The following is a 20,125-nucleotide window of genomic DNA, read 5'->3' on the forward strand; positions in this document are numbered from 1 at the left end:
CGACTGCCAACTAAAGAATGTCTCTCAGTAAAAAACCCAGAAATTCTGGGTTTACTTCTGGCTTAGAAATTGAAGGTTCAGGTTCTGCAGATCTGCTAGTGTGGATTAAAAAGTAGTCAAAGAACACAGTTCAAAAAGTAAAATGTAATTTAAATAAACTTTAATATTGAAGAGGTTTTTAAATGAAACATCTGCAGGAAGGAAGTGTAAGTTCAGAAGCATAAAATTCATTTTAAGGGAAAGAAATGTTATAAAAATCCTTATAGTATTTCACATCAGTAAGTGAGGCACAGGCCTTATGATGGCTGTATTCCCTCTGCATGTCCGAGTAAAGGGTTTTAACTTTACACTACAAATATTTTCAAACCAAAACACTTCCCTTCTACATGCCAAGACCCTTCGGATTATGTTTATCATACTGTAGTCTTTGGCTACAGTATACATACATAGGACATCCCATTCCTGTCATGGCCCTATTTTCTGCAGTCAAAATTAATAATCATCACAACTATATTTTCCTTTAGCTCTGTGAGCCAGACTGCCTCTGAAATAACAGAAGTGCGCTCCTACTCTGGGTGACTCTATTTGTTGGAGAAGCGCTGAAATAATGCTAAACCTCCACAACAAGCCTCAGACCAGTTCAAATGGTGCAAAGTCACAGAAGACTCCCTAGAAATACGTACTTTATAATTCTAGCATAAGGATTTAAGTTTTTCATGGAAGTGAGACCTTAAAGGCCTAATGCCTCTTCTGCAGGCCTTTCAGTTCCTGAGGTCACACAGGCATTTAACACCGAATCAGAGAAATAGGTCAAAACTTCCTCCCCATCTCCTTGTAGACCATGTGCTGCTGCTCTCCTGCTTGCAGCAGGAGACCGGCAGAAGCAAGGAAGGCCAGTGACCCTCAAAGCCATAATCTTTTTTTACTTACTGTGTTAACCAGCCCTGCTCTTTTTAGCTGGGATGGGTAAAGATGATAGCCCAGATAAGGAAAAATCTGGGCTCAGGTTCCTCCAAGGATGGTGTCTCCATGGGATTCCCAGCTGCAGAAGGGGCTGCTCCCTGGGCTTGGGCTGGCTTTGGGGAAGGAGCAAGCCACACAGAGTTTTGCAGGGTCCATGCTCTGCCACAGGACACCAAAACTGGCCAGATGAGGAAGAGGCATCCCTGAAAGCTTGGCTCTTGCTGGGGACAGCCATGCCAGCTCGCAGCCCCGTTGGCAGCTGAAACCGTGCAACCCTGCTGTGGCATCTGAGGGAGGTACAGCACTGCTGTATCTTTGCAGGCGCCCCACAGAACCGGCTCCGAGGGAAGGCTGCAACCCAGATACTTCATCCACAGGTAGCTAGGAGGTGGCTGTGTCTGGCCGTGCCTAGATTCTGCTTTCCTAAGCAGCCAAGTGTGTATATCTCTACTGGCCTTCACTGCTTGTCTCCCTGGGAATATGGAATTCCTGCACCTCCACCAGCTACTGAAGGTAACAAGGTGGTTGTGTACCCAAAGAGCAACTTCTTCGCATTTTACTGAGGATTCTGCCTTCACAGAAAGTAAGGATAGGTCTACAATGTCTTGGGACATCTGAGTAACAAAGAATAAGGTATGCTGCAATGGATGTGTGGGAGGAGAAGCTAGATAAACAGTAACGCTCTCAAGTATTTGTAGTGTTACATATTACTACAGCAGATACAGAAAGTAAAGCAGCTGTCTTTCTATTAATATTCAGAGCGAGGGATTTAAACACATATGCAAAATTGCTATTTGAGATCCATTTTTCTACTAAAGCCAAATTCTCTCAGTCTGACCCCTCGGCAGTGCAAAAATCCCGGAAGGAATACTCCTTACAAGTAAGATCACTCCATCGCTTTTATCTGCTGGATTTTTGTAGTACATATATTTGAAATGCTGCTAAGGCAGTGAAGAATTGCCAAGGGATAACTGAACCACAAAAGCAGTAGTAATAAAGGAGAACAGAGCAAAACTGAAGCTATAATTCCAAGATTTCCTTGTTATGTGGGAATGTAAGCAAATTTTAATAGTACATTAGCATAGTCCCTATCTAATTTGTTTTTCACTACAGCTTGTTGCTGAGAGCATTCTTTTGTGTTTCACTTGGTAGGAGGCAGTTGAAAATATGTTGTTAAATACCTAAAAAAAAAGGACTTTTGAAGGACTGCTTTTTCTTTGCCACCACCACACTAGATTCTTTATTTCTGCTCCAGGAATAAAAATGTCTGATGAAATGATTGAACATATTTTATATAGAGCATTATCCTGATAGGCTGGCTGGCTGGCCTATACATAATTTTACCAAATAATGCCGCTGTATTAAAAGTATGTGTTAAGCTTTGATAATGATGTTTTACAAAACATGCTGGTTGCAGTTCAGAGAAGCTGCAGATGCAGGAGCTAGGTTGGTATCTGATCAACTCAATAGAAATATATATGTATATATGCATATGTATAAAACTGAGAAACCACATCAATTCTATAATTATGAAAATGTATACATTAGTAGATTACATGGATTTCTGTTGTATATAAGCAATAATAATGAAAAAATAACATGGAACTATTCAAGATACAATCAACACTTAATTAGCCATGGATGGCTTATTTAAGATGCCAACAGCTGTACTCCAGAGACCCTAGAATTGTGAATAGCTGATCCACCAGGTTTAGTGTTTCAGAGACCTCTCCGACCTGGCTGCGTTACATCCATGCTTAGCTCACATCTAGAAGCTGGCAATTTTGGGCCTTTCTGGATCATTACCAGACCAAGCTAAGCTAGTCTCAGGAGGAATCTCTCAGTTTTCTCTCTTCACCAATGTCTTCTATTATATGGGTGAGGCTTCTATATAGGGTATCCCAGTCCTGTATTTTTTCATCTAAGAACAGACAGAAACCTTGCTTTTTGTATATTAGGTGTTTAAAGGGATGTCAAAATGCACCAGAAAAACAGAAAAAGAAGAGCTGTGAAGAGATTAAGGAATACATTCAAAAAAGGGAAGGAGCTGTATTGTTCACTGGTGTTTTCTATGCCTGTCATCATGCTTCACTGTTGTTACCCTCAACAAAAAGGCATCATTGCATTTATGTTGTCTCTGCATATAACTCTGGATATTTAACAATGTTTGATCTATTTTTAGACATGAACTTCTGGAAGAAGCTCGGAGAAAGGGTTTGCCTTTTGCGCAGTGGGATGGGCCAACAGTGGTTGCCTGGCTGGAGGTAAGTGTTGGCCACAACTTGGAAACGTGAGTCATGTTTGTAGACTGCTTCTGTGCGCTCCTCCTTACAAATTCTCAAAGAGAGTGTTGAAGTCTTCTGCTCTCTCCCCTGTGCACTGTGCCATAAGCTCTGAGTAAATTTTTACACTGGATGGTGTAAATCAGAGACTAGAGCTGAAAAAAAGTAAGACGTGATTACTTGGGGGATGAGAACAGGAAAAAAGGCTTATCAAATGCACTCAAATGCCAAATTTTTGAAATCTTGTGATTTCTCAGTCTCTAAATATCTAGGAACTCCACAGAGTTACATAGGATGATGTGCTAAGGAGGAAAAAAAATAGCTATTGTATTTTCTTTGAGGCTAACTCAGCAGCTACATCTTCAGAATTTTTAATAAATGAAGAGAATTTTTAACTTTCTCTTTTTAAAATATAATGGGAAAGGGCTGGTTTACCTAGATATCACTCAGAACAAAAAAAAAAAAAAGAGGTGTTCCTCTCGGCACTTTCACCAAGGACGTGGGAGATCCAGGTTGAAATCTCTCTGATTTGACAGGCAGTGCCTTCATCTCTGAAATCTCCTGTATTTGGAAAGCCAAAATAAGTGGATTTTGGAACTCATCCAGAGAAACATTCAGCAGAGCTGTCCATCAATTTTGACAAAAATCAGTGATTGTTTTAGGTGAAGGAACTATTAAAAAAATATTCACCCAGATGCTGAGGAGGGGAGAAAGCAGAAAGTAAAGGTGTTCTTATACAAATAGACAGTCACTTTTACATGGCAAGGCTGTAACAGTTCAGTGTGGATACAAGCTCTTTGTTAGCTCAGGGAATGGGTGTCTGTTCCTTGTCTGTAGCAGGAGTCTCTATGTATCCCCACCTATTCTCATATCTGCTGTGAGTATCGTACATTGATCATCAGATAGAATCTGTAGGGTTTTTCCCTTCAATTAAAAAAATAGGTCCCCCTCCAAAGCTTTAACAGGAGTATGTTCAGGGAAGAAATGAAGGATGAAGAATGAAAGCATCTAATGCCTACAAAATTTCTACTTCATGTTGGAATTGCTGAAGGTACCCAGTGAAAAAGATGAAATGAAAACTGCAGACAGGCAGCCGAAGCATTTGCGCATGACCTTGGAAAATGGGATAGTATCTTCCTTCCAAAAAAATATCTCTGTTAGTATAGAACGTTCATTAATTTGACCACTACCTGACTTCTTCATACGATTTTGAGAGTTCTGTAACCAGATTTGTATCAGTCAGAAATATTCAATATCACAGTCAAAGCTGATTTGGTGGAAAGGTGAACATACAAAGGTCTATACATTTCTGAATATTGAGAAAAATCTGCCCTTGATGCCCTCCAGGGTGATCCAAAATTTGAAGAAATTTCTGACAAGTTAAGTCCTAATCTTTTTTTGCCTTGGTTCTTAGCTGCACAACAGGATATGCTTCCTGCTGTCTCAGAGAGGGGCTGTAAAAAGGAATTGATACCTGTGAACTTCTTGGGAAATATGATGAAAGCAGCACAGGAAAGCCCATGAGGAAGTTTATGTTGCAGTATTGAATACTGATGATGAAAAGACGTGAGGGCAGAAGTACTGAATTTATTCAGTGAACATAAGTGCATTCAGCCAGCAGATGGACACTGTGTGCATTTCATACTCTCCTGGGGAAAATATAGTATGTGACTCTCGGACTGAAAAACAAAATTAATATTAAAGGAGACAAAGGCCCAAATTAAATAAGTGTGTGTGATTGCAATTGTGACATTTCCAAACTTTTCAGGGCTTAGCTTTTCAGCCTTAGCATTTATTCTGGTCGTTTGTATGTAGCACAGACATAGCTGAGATATATTTTAAGAACTGTGGGTTTTCTTAACTAATTCTAGAAAAGTATATCAATCTTGATATCTGGGTTCTCTGCCTAGAAAAATTACTGTGCCTTCTTTTTAGAGACTGTTCTCATCTAACTGCATTTTCTGGTAGAGACAGCTGTTTGCTGAAGAATTTCTTTACCTAATTTGTTAAAGAAATAATTTACCCAATGCGCGGCAAACATTTGAATCTATTTCTGCAGGGTGAAGAACTGCTTTTCAAGTGCATGTATGAAAAATTAGTGTCAAATTAAATGAGAATATTAAATAGATTTTAAAGCTATGCATAGTTTCCTCATGGCCCTTTGTTTAAGTGCAGATGGTGGGGGTTTCTTCACTATTTGACTTTCATAGAACTTTGTGTTTTGTTACAGTCAGATGGAATTAGATCACATCTGTAAGATTCAAACTAGCATTGGATGGGGGACAGTGGCTCATCCCATCAGTGGGAAGGGATTTTTGAAACATGATGCAGTTATTCCTCAAGCCCTGTGATACACCAAGAATCAGTACAGAAAAGCCTGTCTGAGCTCTTTTGGAATCTGACATTCAAGTCTTTTTTCTCTGTGACATAAAAGGGATTTAACAGCTGTCTTTTAAGTAAATATATCACAGATAAGGTATAGACTTGTTAATAACCACACAGTACTTCACTGTACTGTGAGAAATTAAATAAAAATCCTTTCAGTTTGTCTTTGCCTTCCAGATTTGCTGGTGAATTTACTGATGGCATATTTTTAATAACTTATTTGACCTTGTATCCTCTTATAGTAATCCATTATTAAGAGAAAAAACTAAAATCATGAAATCAGGTAATACTGATGGTCTATTTGAGATGCACAGAGAGATAGAGTTCTCAAAGACTTCATTTAGTCACAGATGCTCTAGCCCACTGAAATTCAAACACAGATTGTTGTTAATTGACATCTACCCAGAATTAATTAAAAAATCTGAAAATGTAGAATATAATGGTTACTGCCCCATAGTATCACTGCACTGTATGCTGATGGACATGTTTCTGTTTCAGAAACAGTAGAATAGAATAAGATGCTACTACAAGCCATTAGTAACTAATCGGTATGTTTGAAAAGTGCTTTTGACACTTTATATTTGAAGGAATATTACATAGCAGTATAGTGAAGTACAAAAAATCTATACTTAACAAAATTAGGCAGCTGTATAAATGTGTATATAAATTTTATGCATACAGAAATATGTACACTCAGATACACTGAAGGTGAAGTAGTGAAGGGCAATTTATGCACTTTGACACTCAGTGTCACAAAATCTAGAATATTATCTGTTCTGCTGCCCAGTGGAAATCTTTTGTTATACATTATGCTGCTTCATCTCAGTGGTGAGAGCTATGTACTAAAAAATGTAATTCACCGCACCAACCTACATGCTATAGCGATCTGGAAAAGGGTGAGAAGAGAGGGCAGGCAAGGGCTACTCTCCAGAGAGAAGTATCTCCTTCTCTCAGGTTTCACAGAGCCTAGCAGTCTCCTGGAGTTAAACACCCAGTGAGGTATGTCTTCATCTTCCATTGTGTTATCCCCCAGTCTCAGTGATTATGGCATTCACTGCTTATGTCCTTCTCACACTTTTCCCTATAGCATAATGTATTTCACACTGACAAAAACTTCCCACATATGTGTATCTCTGCTATGGAATAATCTCCTTTGGGAGCAAAGAAAGATCTGTAGACACCGACAATCATAGTAGTGAGGCAGCACAAAATGAAAAAGCTGAGAAAACCTGGAAGAATTTATACTTGATAGATCCCAGAAAAGACTCCTGGAAGTGGAGAGTACCTTTTAGAAGAAAAGAGTAAGTGGTGAAGCAAGGGGCTGTTGCTGACCTAGGCAAACAGGAGAGGAAAAACATGAAGTCACAAGTGCATATCTTCTAAATCCACAGGTGATGTAGCTGTGCTCACATTTTCCTGAAACTTCTAACCAGTATTTCTAGCTGGGATGTGACACCACACCAGACCATTCCCAAATTTACAGTAAGCTCAGTCCTCACCAGGTTGGTTATCTGAACTGTGCTAGGTTTATTTCTACCAAGAAAATAGAAGCTAAGAAGTGTAAGATTGTGCCCCATGAGTACACTGTGGTGACTAGCACGGATAAAAAGAGAAAGCAATTTTAGTACAATAGTGAAAAAAATACTGAATCAATTCCTCTTAAATTGTTTACTTTATATGGTAAGACTATTAAATGGGCAGTAACACTGACTTGTGCCACTACTTGATCATTAAAGGCCTGGGAGTCAAGTAGCCCACTGGTGGAGGTGCATAGCTCTAAAAATAATTCATAGCATCCCTTGCTTGAAAGTTCTGGTTACAATAAAAGCCACAAAGAGAGTTCACATGAAGCCATGGCAATTTCAAAAGTTCTGGAACAATTTCGTGTTACTAAAGACTATGACAGTCATACTCATTTACATGTATTACCATGCTTATTCAGCTTGATAGGTGCCTTGACAGTTAATTTCAGTTGAGAAATGAAGCAGTGCTTTGGATGAATGTGTCCTTTGTCTTAACAGCTCTGGCTAGGCATGCCAGCCTGGTACGTTGCTGCCTGCCGTGCCAACGTGAAGAGCGGAGCTATTATGTCTGCTTTGTCTGATACCGAAATTCAAAGAGAAATTGGAATCAGCAATCCTCTTCATCGCTTAAAGCTCCGATTGGCAATCCAGGAGATGGTATCACTGACAAGCCCGTCAGCACCTCCAACATCCAGAACAGTGAGTCCTGTTCAGCTAGCCTTTTCTTCCCCACTTCACCCTGCAGGGGTCTGCAGGAAGACTTTTGCCGTATGAGAGTGGCTCTGTGGTAACACACAGGTCACAGTCAGTGGGGACTGCCTTACAGAGACTTGTTCATCACTCACTTGATTGTTGATCACCAATACTTTTCCTTTAGCAGATGTTCTTTTTTTTTTTATTTATGCTTTTCATTAACCTTGATGTTATCTAAATGACCAGTATTGAGCCTCTTGTTTGTAATTTTGCCTGTATTTTTGCCTTTCTTTTCCTTCAAGTTATCTCTTGGAACCAAATCAGATTGTTTCTCTTTTTTTTGTTGTTTCTCTTTTTTTTGTTTGTTTCTCTCTTTTTTTCTTGGGGGAGGTGTGGGCAAGGCAGGAGAGGGGAGAGGTTATGTAGGAACACAGCTCTTTTGAATCTTGTTTCCATTCCCCTTTTTTGCATCCTTTCAAATGTTATCTAATTGAGTCAGCTGGCTTTAAGTTCTTCGTGCTTTTAAGACAAGCAGCGTTTGGAGGTGTGAAGGGAGAGTCTGGAAGGGAGAAGTGGAGTGTGTGCATTTGGTGGTGAAAGGAGAGAGAGCGGCAGCAGACAGGAAGGAAGCAAGTAGAGATACAGGTCTGAAAGGAATGAGGAATATATCAAAAAGAAAAAAAGTACATGAAGGGAGAGTAAGAATCTATGTGCTACAGAGAAAAAGCACCTTTTAGTGGAAAACAAAGAAAACCAGGCCAAATTGATAAGGAGAAAAAGAAACAAGATAACAAAAGGGAAGTTTCATGCTGAGAGGCTCATGGTGATGACTATGAAAGAGGAAACAGAGATTGTAACTAAAGAAAAAAAAAAGAAAAAAAAATGTGTTTAATTAGATGGGAAACATGGCATAGAACTGAAGGACAAAGAGTACTACTCCAGTAGCGCAGCTCAGACTTCTAATAGTAAGATAATAATAATGATGATGTTAATAATAATATTTATACTTTGTAATCTCTTATCTTTATGGAATTCATGGAGAATTTTTTGGTGGAAATCAGAATTGAGATACCTTTGAGGGGTTCCAGATCCACTGAGCTATATAAGCAACTGGGCAGCAGGACTCTAACGTCCCTGTTGACTTTCATCTTGACATTGCTGAGGTTCTTTAAATATATTTCCCCGTCTGTTATTTTCTCCCCTTACAACAGTTGTATATGCCATAACCATGGTAATACTGTGAATCACAATGGATTTCCCCTAAGTGAAGCAGTATAGACTCAATGTGATGTTGAATTATTAAACAAAATTCATTTTGATTTTTAGACCATAAGAGTATATTTCAAAGAATAAGAGCATTGACACTCATTAAATGAGAAAACAGTACATTCAAGCTAGAAATATTGGGAATAATTTTGCCTTGTTTTTTTTTAATTTTCCCTGAGTAATTGGCAGCACAAAGCTGCCATGCCCTGGAAGGTGCATTTCTGAGTCCCAAGTCTTTCTGCCTCCCCTCTTTCTCAGGAAAAGAGTTAATTTACTTCAGCTCTCAAGAAAACACACCACATTTTACTTCATGTGCACAGCAGACTTCCACACCCCCTCCCTGCCTCATCTCATTGTCCTAGTAATAATCCGACTGAAAACAATAGGTTGAGGAAAAATAGTTTTGCAAGGGAATTCTCTTGACATTTTTGATTCACAGAAACATGGGGGAAGTACTCATTATTTAGATTACGATATGCACACGTGATGTGTGCAGAATATTTAGGCTGGAAAATGTTTGAGAACTGAAGCTTGCCAGCAGACAGAGCTATGAGCTAAAGGTTGTGTTTGCCACTTGTGTCTGAAATGCAGCTTTAATTATTATTCTGTCCTCTGTGACGGTGCTCTGCCGGATTTCATCCATCAGTTCTAGCTGAAATACTCCGTTGCGTCTGTTCAGAATCATCTAACGAAAGATACAAAACAAGTTGTGTAAAATTGTCTCTAGCTGCAGCTCGGTAGAGGCAAAAACATGGTTGTGCTGATGGTGATGCTATACGCTGTTAACTTACAGTGGTGCTGCCTTTCTTCTTTACCACTGCTTACCTAACGTGGATCCCACCTGCCTCCCTGCGGGCCTTGTCCCTAGCCCTCAGGCAATGTTTGGGTGACCCATGAAGAAATGGAAAATCTTGCTGCTCCAGCTAAAACGGTTAGTGTTTTCGCTTCCATTTAAAATGGTTTCAGTGCTCGAAAGAGAACTAGGATGTATATGCTTTAACGCAGATGCCGTATCTTCTGTAGGATGCTTCCCGACCATGCCATTAGAAAGTCGCAGGGATAGTGAAATTGAATTTAAAGAACAGTTACATCACTTCTCAGCAAAAGAAATTACAGACTGGATTGCAGCCACAAAAATTGTATGAACCTAAAACCAGTACTGGAGTTTTACAGTACATAATAGTTTTATTGCCAGTGTGAACCCTCTTTTAGTGAAATTGTCGCGGTTACAGGTGCAACATTTCCCCTGTACTCTACTCCCTAGTACCTCTTCTAAACATAGTTTTATACCTTCTGAAATAGAAAAAAAATAAGAACAGGCTTGATAAAGGTGCATAAGACAACTCAATGTTTTCCTTAATGCTGAGTCTATCGTGTACATACTCATGTATTCACGCTCTTTGATTTAGGGTGCATGGAGTGTGTCATTTGTTTATTGACTTTTGTCAAACCTCTCCCTGCTTCAGGGGGACATAAATAAATATTAATAGATTTTATTCAATAGTTTAAATTTTTTCTTTTACTTGGAACATATAGCATTTTAGGTTTTGTTTTTAGCATTACATCATAACAACTCCATAACAGTGCTTATAAAACATGATACAATCCTACAGTGAGATGTTTGAAAAAACTGTCTTCAGTCTGGAAAACTTTATAGTCAGCCCAATCCATAAATGGGGGGGGAGGTACTGAAGCTAAATTTTAATGCAATAAAGACTTATTTCTTAGAAATTTATGCTTGCTATACAATTTTAAGTTTTCTCATGAACATTCATGAAGCAGATTCTCATCAAGAGGTGTTTTTGTTTTCACAGCCAAGCTCATTTTTGATTTTATTATTGTTGGTAAAGATAAATACAAATATAACAACACTCAGCTGGCCAGAAATAGAGTTGATCCTCTTTAACTGGCCAGCCAGAAAATACAGTTTTGCCATAAAAAATGTTATATAAAAAGCTCCTTCACAATATATTTACAAGAAGAGGGCTTTATTGTGAATGTTGCAAAATCTAGCTAGAAACAAAAAATGGCATCTCTAATGCCCAATTTTGTAAGTAAATGGAAGTGTTTTGGTTGTGAAACTGTAAAAAGTGTTTAAGATAGTGCTGTAAGGTTTCACCAAGCTATAATAACTTTCTCTCTTGAAAACTTAGCTAAATTTGCTCTACTAAGATTTTATGGTTTTAATCTCATAATTTTTAAGGCAGTTTAGCCCAGGGCATTGCCACTGAGTGGAGTTACTTTCCTGGCACATTTTACATTTGTGTATTTTCATTTGTACTTATTAATATACACATGAAAACCACGTCTTTTTATAACTCATTTTTATTGTCTTTTTACCTGCTTTACTAATTGCTTCCTGCTGATAACACAGAAAGAGTCTGAAGAAGGCAGCTGGGCTCAGGTATGACCGTTTCACATGATTTTTTTTTTTAACAGAAAGCTAACAATAATGTAATTAGTGTAATTATCAATACACATAGAGGAGTATAGTATTGTGATGGTATCTCAATGATTGAATTATGATTTACCCATTTTAACATTCTAATGCAAAAAACATACTGTCTTGACAGGTTTGCTAGGTAAAGCACAGAGGTACATATGCTGTAAATATTTTTGTTAAAATAAATTGCTGTTACTATGTGCTACTTAATGTTTCCAGGGGCCTCGACACAGTCCTTTATTTTGCACTCCCAGCCATTAATATGAATTTTTAATGTCCCAGGGATGATGAAAAACTGAAACAGATGCAGCTGCAATTTGAATGGATGCCTGAAACCCACCTCTAAGTGAGGTCATGTGCAGCGGCCTGTGGCTGTGCGGTGACTCACAAGATGGGAAGAGGCTTTTGCATCATAGCAGACAGGGATGCTTGGCAGTGTCCCTGCACCAGGGCATGTACAGTAAGGTCATATACATAGGCATGTTAGGTCACTTCCTTATATTCCTACATCCTATTACAACCATGATTTTCGCTTGGTAAACCCACATTCAGAGAGACAGTCTAAATATTCCCAGCTGGCTACATTTTAGACATATCTTCTTCCTCCCAGCTAAACTAGAAAAAATATTTTCTTCGTTTTTGAGAACAGGCTACTAAAAGATGCCAAGAGTTTGAGATCTAACATTTCTAAAATTACACCAGATATTTTTTAGAACAACTTTTAAATCACACCCGAGTATCAGAAGTATCAGTCTACAAATAGTCTTGTATAATTAGGAACAAAATTTTTCACTTTAGTTAGACTATCAATTACTTACCTTTTTCAACTTCCTTCTCTCTCTATAATGTATGCACACACTTACATAGTCTTACTGTCTTTACTTATGGCATTCCTTTTCTCTTCAAAGTCTCACTATAATGAGAGATGAGGGGACTATATTTCCCCCCACAGAAAATATATCTGGCTTGTACTTTTTTATCCTTTTGTCTATAATGACAGAAGACATTAAAAAACAACCAAAAGGATAGTTAGTCTTGAAAGTGATGCTCAAAGCTGAGCAGGATCCTATTGAGGAGGTGTTGATCTTGCAATTTATCAGTTCTCTCTTCTGTTAAGTTTTAGTGGTACCAAAATAATTCATAATAATGAGACGTAAATCTATCTGGTTTGCATCTTAATTGTGCAACCCATATGAAAAATAGCTCAACACGCATGTGTTTTTTCATATACTTTCTTCCTTGCCCCATTGAAATTTCAGCTGAACAATGAAGTAGCTTAATGACTGCATGCTAGCTTCTAGGAGGAATCTGGTTTGTTCCTACCTGAAAGAATTAATTTATTGAGCTCTGCATATGACACACTTCAGTTTAAGCTTTTCACAGCTGAAAAGACCTCATTTATAGAATGTATTTGGTCATCTGCTCTGAGTTATGCCGAAGGGAGGTCAGGTAAACTTGGCTGACAAACTGAAATTAACTTCTAGTCTCAGAAGGACTACAGGTGTGTAACCGTGAAAGACAGGTCCTATTTAGGAAATCCTAGCCCCAGTTTTATGTAGGATCTGTCTAGCATAAATATTCTAGGAAGTCAGCTGAAGGCAGGTAGGATTCTGAAACAAACACATTTTCATTGTATAATAAGTTTACTGGCATTTAAAACTCAAAATTTAAACTATGGAGGTGATTCTGCCCCTGTACTCCACTCTGGTCACACCTCACCTGGAGTACTGTGTCCAGATCTGGAGCCCTCAGCACAGGAAAGACATGGAACTGTTGGAGCGGGTCCAGAGGAGGCCACAAAGGTGGTCAGAGGGCTGGAACACCTCTGCTATGAGCAAAGGCTGAGAGAGTTGGGGCTGCTCAGCCTGGAGAAGAGAAGGCTGCGGGGAGACCTTATAGCAGCCTGCCAGCACCTGAAGGCACCCACAGGAAAGCTGGAGAGGCACTATTTACAAGGGCATGGAATGACAGGACAAGGGGTAATGGCTTTAAACTGAAAGAGGGTACATTTAGATTAGATAGAAGAATTGTCATTCTTCACTGTGAGGGTGGTGAGGCACTGGAGCAGGGTGCCCAGAGAGGCTGTGGATACCCCCTCCCTGGAAGTGTTCAAGGCCAGGTTGGATGGGTCTTAGAAGCAACCTGGTCTAGTAGAAGGTGTCCCTGTCCATGGCGGGGGGGGGTGGAACTAGATGATCTATAAGGTCCCTTCCAACCCAAACCATTCTATGATTTTATGATTACAAAAAAAATTCTTACATTTTACAAAGATAAAAAACAAGACAAAGCAGGCAAAATGGCTATTAGTAACAAATATCTTGCAGTAGCTTCCACCTCAAAAATCAGTATGATGTAAAACAAGAATGCTTTTCTTTCAGAAAGAATTTCTAAGCTAGGAAGTCTCACTAGAAACAAGCATAGCAGATTTTCTGTCTTCAGTCTGTGGTGCAGCCTTGAACAAACTCAAGAATTTGTTCCCCCTCTCCTTTTTTTCTTCCCTGTAGACCCTGGCTTATGGTGATATGAACCACGAATGGATAGGTAACGAATGGCTCCCCAGTCTGGGTTTACCTCAGTACCGAAGTTATTTCATGGAATGCCTGGTAGATGCGAGGATGTTAGATCACCTGACAAAGAAAGATCTGCGTGTGCACTTAAAAATGGTGGATAGCTTTCATCGGTATGTTTGCATAAAGACTACACCTGTAGAGATGTTTATGTGTCTGACGTAGTGCTCAGTGCTGCACAGAATAAGAATGCTTACATTCTGTTGTTCTGGCTTGGAAAACCACACAGAAAAGTGAGTGATAAGTGTCAGAAATCTGATTTGATGGAGATTCCTTTAGTAATAGCAACCACATTGCAATTGTGTTTCTCAAAACTCAGATAGCACAGAAAAATTTCATAATGAGTGGGGAAACATGAATATATAAATAAAGCCTTGACAACACAGAAAAGAAACAGTAAATAAATTATTGAGTGGTTTAAAGTATCAGAGAATGGTAGACTAAGATTTGAAGCCCTGAGATCTCATAACAATGCAAAAATATTATGTGTAGCACATAAAAGCTGTTAACAGTACAAGCAAAGTGACAGTGGTTCTGGTTATCTAGGGATATAGCCAGAAAGCTAAATTGGAAATATGGAAATAAAGGCATTTAGACTTTAGGGAGAGATGTTTATGTGACAAGAAGTGGATATTTTTAATGTACTGTCTGATTTGTCACTTTTTTGAGGCCTGATCTGACAAAACATCTCACGGCTCGCAAGAGCTGACCTTTTCTGAATACAGTTTTTAATGTTTTGGATTTCTTATGTTAGAACATTTATTCAAACGCACTCATTCCGTTTTTGTCCATTTCATTTATGAAGTCTATGGAGTTTTTTAATGGTTTTGCTCTCCCCTCTGTCCTGAAGATTTGCTACATGGACACCATGAAACACCTCATGTGAAATGCAGGAAATACATCCTACATGTGTTCCCATCTTCAAAATTACCTTTATTAACTTCATAAATGTTTCTCTTTAAATAACAGAACAAGCTTGCAATATGGAATCATGTGTTTAAAGAGGTTGAATTATGATAGAAAAGAACTGGAAAAGCGAAGAGAAATGAGTCAGCATGAAATAAAAGGTGATAGTTCCTGGGAATGAATACTGGAAATGTTTCTTCTTTTGAAGCTTGACACTGCTAACCCCTTGTCATGCCATTTTAGCAAGGCATTTATGCATGTGCTTTAAGTAAAACTATCGTAAGTCCATCTGTCTTCAGAACACAAAATGTTTCCTTAAATTAGGCACAGTTAAGTACTTTGCTAAGTTGGGGCTGTAATTCTGAATGGTGGTTTCATATATACGTTTTGCTAAATTGGATTTTTGGTACAGACCTTATTCGAGCCTCTTTCAGTCTCAGAAGCAGAAGGCCAAATAGCCTGCAGCTCAGTGGGATGTGCTGGTGACAACACTGGGAAATGGGAGCACTCAGGAACCTAATACTGTGCTCCTGCTTTTGAAAACCTCTGTCTTTGATTTGTTACTTCAAAATATGTATCATAGAAAACGCTGTTTGGAGGGGTGGCCACTGAGGCAGTGGGTTGGTATGTAAGAATAGTTCCTGACAGAATTAGCCTATTAGAAGATTTAACAGCTGATTTTAAAATATTTTTCTGTGTAAAGCTCTCTAGAGCAGTTGCAGGCTCTGCGTGGTTCCTTTTACATATAAAAATTATGGTTGTTGGGGTTTTTCTCCATTATCAGAAGTGAATCCTTTGATTCCTTTAAGCATTTCCAACTCTAGCAAATACAGCAGTTAACACTTCTCAAGGCCAGTGCTGATTGGAAGAGCTAAAAAAAAAAATGGGGAATTAGAAGAGGGAATGGCTACAAAGAAAGTGTGCATTTGCTCAGGGCAGATGAGGGCATGCACTAATACAAAGGCTTCGACTGGGATGTGGAGGCATCAGTCAGCCTGAGTGGGTACAGCTGGAGACTGACACGGGTGAATTGGGTATTAGTCTCAAACTCTGGTGTTCAGTGCTAGTTACCATTAGGAGAAGGGTAGTAACTCACAGCCTCCTTCACCCTGTCACCCGTCGGTCAGGTAGACATGGTCCCAGGTAGGATTTGGTCTCAGTGATCCTGAGCTGCCACACGGTGTTTCAGCCAATCCTGACCCAAAAGTCTGGGGTTCTCTTGGTCAGGCTATGGAGAACACCTGCTCCTAGAACAGCTACATTAGCTGGACTTCTAAGGGTTCAGGAAAAAGCCTCATCACTTAGTAACAAAAAATCTCAGTATTAGGTTTCCCACTCACAAGTATAAAGATCAGTTTAAGCAACTTCCTTTTAATCTTACGAGCAGGGTAGGATGCTTTTTTAATAATAGCCAAATCCTCAAAAATGGTTTCCTAGCTCGTTTTGTTGCCTTAGCTTTATAATTGGCATGGACCTTAGCAGCTCAACCAGCTTTCTGAACTAAAAATAGTTTTAGTCTCTAAAAGTGTGAACTCATCTGCTTTGTGGCATGTTATAAAATGGTAGGTGCTGACCTGTCTCACGAAATGTTTAATACAGAACTCTCAAGTGAAGCCTGGAGGAATGGAGATTTCTCCCATGTCCTTGCAGTGTTAAACTGTAGAATCTTGCCTAATTGGAAAGGGTATCTATAGGAGGTGGGAGAAATTGCATTCTGCAGATGCCAGGAATTGCAATCTGGAGATGCCCTCTGAAGGTACCTTTCTGCTCTGGAAACATAATTAGAAAAAACATGTAACTTGAAGATAGCTAAAATCCCACAGTTGCTCCCCAAACTCGGGTTTTGAACAGGAGACATTAAAGTTATATGAACAGTTTGCTGGCATTTCTCATTTAAGAAATAAAGCAGTATGACATCCACAGTGCATGCACAGCTACACGCATGCACCTGTACAGCTTGGAAGTTACCAGGTACCAGGAGACTGAATGAGTGTTGTGTCCTTACAGATGTGCTGGTTTGGAGCAATGATCGAGTCATACGCTGGATACAAGCTATTGGCCTCCGAGAATATGCAAATAATATTCTAGAAAGTGGTGTGCATGGTTCACTTATAGCACTGGATGAAAACTTTGATTACAGCAGTTTAGCTTTATTATTACAGATTCCAACACAAAACACCCAGGCAAGTTTGCTCATGCTACTTCTGGTTAATCTGTACCCATTATTGCCTTTTTTTCATCTTCAACCATTTTAATTTTTTTACTTTGGTATCTCTAGGCACGGCAGATCCTTGAGAGAGAATACAACAACCTTTTAGCGCTAGGAACTGAAAGACGACTTGAGGAAGTAATTAATTTTATTTTCAGTATTTATAAAATATCACAGTAAAATATAAAAATTAAATTGAATGCATGAAGACACGTTAATTTGCACTTTGTTAAAAAGAGTCAGGTACAGCTATAAACAAAATTTAGGAAATGCCAATTTTGGATGCTGAATTTTGCACTGCACTCTTACCTTAAGATGAACATTTTCCATAGAGGAAACATGCAGAAAGGAGTGGAAGTTTCACTGGCCAGAGCATGTGGTGGGGGATGCACGTACAACCTATTCTTTAGGACACTTCAACCCTTCCTTTAAAAAAAAAAAAAAAAGGAAGAAAAGTGGATTTTTCTTTTCTTTGTTTGGTTTTGTTTATTCAAAGATAATCAATATATAAGAGAGTGGGATTTGGTGCAGTTATCTAGGATGGGGAATCTCAAAGCCGCTTGTGGAAAATATTCATCTTCAGGTAAGAGTCCAGTGCAAAAATGTTCACGTCTTGGACTTCTGCATGTGAGGAGGAATAAAACTTACAAGGACTTGCTGAAAATGTGAGATGCCTATGAATTCTGTGCATGCACATGAGTGTTTAGTTGTTTATTAGCACTTTGTGTAAGCCTCCTAAATGCAGTAACAAACCACTGCATTTTCTATCACTGTATTTGGAAGAGATCTGACTTTTAAGAAACATCTGCCGTAGCTGATTTTATAACCTCTGCTATATTGAGCCAGAGATTTAAGAAAAGTTTTCCACCCTACTTTTTAATATTTCTAAAGCATTTACTTCTACAAGTGTCTCGAACGCATTGCAGTTACTGGATGCAGTGCAACAGAGCAGGGTAGTTGTTCTGGAGTGCATTTGACAGTGGGAGAGGCAGCAGACAGCAAGATAATTCATCAAAAAATTTCATTTTGCTTTATCAAATACAACTCTGTGTGTTGACAGAGCGATGACAAGAACTTCAGACGTGGCCCCTCCTGGCGACGACAGTTCCCTCCGCGCGAGGTTCACGGGATCAGCATGATGCCGGGCTCCTCGGAAACGCTGCCAGCTGGGTTCAGATTAACCACGACATCAGGGCAGTCGCGGAAGATGGCGACGGATGGTATGCAGTCATTTCTGCACTTACTGTTGAAAAGCCAGAGGCGTATTCTAGCATGCTAAATTGACTTTTAGTGCATGTCTGTCTTGCACCAGAATGGCTGCGTTCATGTAACTAGGATAAATGGAATCTGGGAGAGTTGAATTAGGGAATGGAAAGGCACCGACTTCACATACTACTGATTTTTTTCAAGTTTGCTTCAGACTGTCAGTGTTTGTTTATTCAAAAAAAAAAAAAAAGCTATCTAGCCGTCCTAGATCTGCAAAGGAAACACTCAGAGAGGAATTAATTTACTGACTTTCATCTAAGTTTGCCCATAGTATCTGAGCAAATTTTTCAGCTCATTAGCCTCTCTAGCAGATGGAGTGTTTAAGAGAATAAACTGAGAAAGGGCTATCACCTTTATTTTCCTATTTGACTTTCAAACTAACTAGCTTAGCCTTGACCATCAAATAACTCAAGTCACTAACAATTAATAGCAATCAGACAGGTAGTCTAGTGAGCAAATACTGAATTTTGGGTACTAATTGAGTTCCTGTATACCAGTCTTAATTTTCTCTGGAAATCTTTTAATTTCCAAAAGATGCACTAACTCAGCAATGACTGGAAAAGTAACAAGCAGATCATAATTTAAAAAAAAGCAAAAATTAAAAATCATTGTAAGACTGCAGGGAGAAGGGACAAATCCCATTGCAGCTATTCCTTCAGGTATACGCATGATAAAGCCATGTATACCCACCTGAAGTTCTCAGAAGTACCAGTACACAGATTGGCCCATTACGATACTGCTGTTTATTTCCTCATCAGAGAATTTAGGTCTATGGATAGACTTGTCTTAAAGTAATTTAATACATTCTGTAACTCTTGAATGAACTTGGTATGACAATATTGCCATCTAAATTCCATTAAAGCCATCTAAACTCCATTAAAGTTTCTCACCTTTACAGACAATACTTTATAGTTGCAGTTACATGTGGAATAATTTATTGATTGCATCACTGAACTCCATTGACTCCATTGCTCATGTGCACGCTTTGCTTTTAATCCTGCACTTTCTGGCAATGATGAAGCTGTAAGACAAGAATCCATTCCAAGGCAAATTCCGTGTAAAAATAAAGCTACTAGCTCCCCAGGCACTTCCACGGCCCACATTACTGTAGCAGCTAAGAACCTTACAAACATTCATTGATTCCGTCTTTTAGCCACGCTATGATGTAGAAGATATTATTGCCATTTTACAGATGGGGAACTAAGACACAAGGGATATTTAGTGATTTACTTGAGGTCTTCCAGATAGTTTATTATTGAGCTGGATACTGAACTCAGTAGACTTAAAAGCTTTGAAGACCTACATCTTCATCCAGGATTGGGCTTCCTATCTCCCACTGCTAAGACCACTATAGTATTTACACAAGCATGATAGGTACAGTATTAAGACTTCCAACAAAATAAAGACAAAATTGAGTTTTAAAGTGTGTTCGCTTAGGACAGGTTTCAGCAGTACACCAGATATGAAGAAACTCTGAGTTCTGAACTAGACCATGCCCAGATCATGTCATAGAGAGCCACAGAGCAATTTAATAGCCAGCCTTCCAGCGGGAAACAGACTGATTTATTTTATTCATGATTCTAAAGAGGTTCTGGTTTGTTTCTTTTTTTTTTTTTCGCAAT

The 20,125-nt window shown here is 39.0% G+C and overlaps 1 protein-coding gene across 6 annotated transcripts in view; it reads left to right on the forward strand.

Annotated features, from left to right (window-relative positions):
• PPFIA2 (PPFI scaffold protein A2) overlaps nucleotides 1-20,125 on the forward strand; it is a 357,310-nt gene that overhangs the window by 331,654 nt on the left and 5,531 nt on the right. For all 6 annotated transcript variants that reach the window (XM_075429542.1, XM_075429536.1, XM_075429538.1 and 3 more), the window contains 9 exons: nucleotides 3,146-3,227; nucleotides 7,652-7,852; nucleotides 9,981-10,043; nucleotides 11,487-11,516; nucleotides 14,060-14,235; nucleotides 15,092-15,189; nucleotides 17,036-17,211; nucleotides 17,307-17,375; nucleotides 18,298-18,457. In XM_075429542.1, the coding sequence (XP_075285657.1) occupies nucleotides 3,146-3,227; nucleotides 7,652-7,852; nucleotides 9,981-10,043; nucleotides 11,487-11,516; nucleotides 14,060-14,235; nucleotides 15,092-15,189; nucleotides 17,036-17,211; nucleotides 17,307-17,375; nucleotides 18,298-18,457 (1,055 nt within the window). The remainder of the gene's footprint in view (nucleotides 1-3,145; nucleotides 3,228-7,651; nucleotides 7,853-9,980; nucleotides 10,044-11,486; nucleotides 11,517-14,059; nucleotides 14,236-15,091; nucleotides 15,190-17,035; nucleotides 17,212-17,306; nucleotides 17,376-18,297; nucleotides 18,458-20,125) is intronic.

Source organism: Opisthocomus hoazin, chromosome 8 (assembly GCF_030867145.1).
Source record: "Opisthocomus hoazin isolate bOpiHoa1 chromosome 8, bOpiHoa1.hap1, whole genome shotgun sequence".
In the NCBI taxonomy this organism is placed as follows: domain Eukaryota; kingdom Metazoa; phylum Chordata; class Aves; order Opisthocomiformes; family Opisthocomidae; genus Opisthocomus; species Opisthocomus hoazin.